Genomic DNA, 1,502 nt, shown 5'->3' with positions numbered 1-1,502 from the left:
GTGCGTCCACTCTCACAGCCTCCGGCCGCATTAAGGCAGCTCATTTGGGTACCTTGCGTCAGTTCCTATCAACGCCATCACTGGTGCTAGCCCTGTCGCTGGGTGAGGGATGTTGTTGTGCGCAAGCACAGCAGAACTCACAGCCTCGCGCACCTCCGGACCACTCCGAACATCCGCTCCATGCAAAGCCTTCGATATTCCACGGTGACTCGACTCGTTAACACCGTTCCCTTGTGGTCGGTATGGCGCAGTCACATATAACCTGCACTTCCAGCACTTCTGAACCAGGTCAAAGAACTCTCCTTTGAATTCAGTGCCCCCGTCAACCAACACAGCTAGCGGTGCTCCGAAGTACCTATACCAACAGTCTCTAAACAACTCCGCTACTGTTGACGCTCTCTTGTCAGTTGTTACTCCAGCTACCACAAACCGAGTTGCATGATCAATGATCACTACAAGATAGTACACTTCTCCAGCCACAGCCCTCGGCCCAATCATGTCTAGTGAAACCAATTCATTGAAGCAGTCTCTGTCCAGAGTCCCCGGCGTCGACACAGCTACCGGTGCGCTAAACTATCTGGATTCGATCCACCACCGCGTCCTCCCCGACATCTTCTCGTAAGTTCGCTCTAGACAACCAGTCAGCCACCACGTTCTCGGTGCCCTTCAGGTACTCTATCTTAAAGTCGAACTGTTGTAGGAACAACGAACAACGACCACCTTGATAGCTTTCCTTTAGTAGAGTTAGCCAAATACAACAGGTTCTGGTGATCAGTCCTGATGGTAAACGGCGCAGCGCAAAAGTAATCCTGCCACCTCTCTACCGCATACAACTCCCTTTCTCGTGTATCCCACCGCTGTTGACACTCGTCCAACTTCTTGCTACCAAACCCGATTGGAACACACCCTCGGGCCTGCTTCTGCTCTAGCATGGCGCCTATCGCCCGATCACTGGCGTCCGTCGTTAGCACGAACTCTCCAATGTCTGCCGCCGCGGCTAGCAACACACACTCGGCCACCGATTTCTTGATACTCTGGAACTCCTCCTCTCGTGCCTCACTCCACACAAACTCAGTCTTCTTTTTGAGCAAATCAGTCATGCCAGCGACTCTACTCGCGAACTGTGGAATATGCCTCTTGAGGTAAGTCACAGAACCCAAGAACGACCTCAGTTCTCTTACGTTACACGGAGCTTCCACTCTCATCAGGTCCGCCACCTTCTTCGGGTCCGGCTTGATGCCTTCCTCGCTTACAATGAACCCTAACAGCTTTGCTTCCTGCTTCACGTATTCACCCTTCTTCAGCTTAAGAAACAAACCTTCCTCGCAGCACCTCCCGCGCACCTCGTCCAGACGCTCAAACAACGTATCCAAATCATCAGCGTACACGACAATATCGTCAATGTACACGTTGACATTGTTCCCTATGAGACCTTCAAAGACGCGATCCATCACCTGCTGAAACAGGATCGGCGAGTTCTTAACACCAAACGGAATCACAGT

General features: G+C 52.0%; 2 protein-coding genes across 2 annotated transcripts; both read right to left on the bottom strand.

Annotated features, from left to right (window-relative positions):
- Positions 1–30: 30 nt before the first annotated feature.
- Positions 31–498, bottom strand: GNI_223630 (integrase core domain protein; the record flags this gene model as incomplete). Its single annotated transcript, XM_011135618.1, has 1 exon — positions 31–498. One exon carries the CDS (start codon positions 496–498, stop codon positions 31–33), a length of 468 nt encoding a protein of 155 aa, XP_011133920.1.
- Positions 499–568: 70 nt separating this feature from the next.
- Positions 569–1,451, bottom strand: GNI_223620 (putative Pol polyprotein; the record flags this gene model as incomplete). Its single annotated transcript, XM_011135617.1, has 2 exons — positions 569–809; positions 856–1,451. 2 exons carry the CDS (start codon positions 1,449–1,451, stop codon positions 569–571), a joined length of 837 nt encoding a protein of 278 aa, XP_011133919.1.
- Positions 1,452–1,502: the final 51 nt, after the last annotated feature.

This window comes from Gregarina niphandrodes (genome assembly GCF_000223845.1).
Source record: "Gregarina niphandrodes unplaced genomic scaffold scaffold00199, whole genome shotgun sequence".
NCBI classification, from domain to species: Eukaryota; Apicomplexa; class Conoidasida; order Eugregarinorida; family Gregarinidae; genus Gregarina; species Gregarina niphandrodes.
This window is presented reverse-complemented; position numbering and strand designations above follow the sequence as displayed.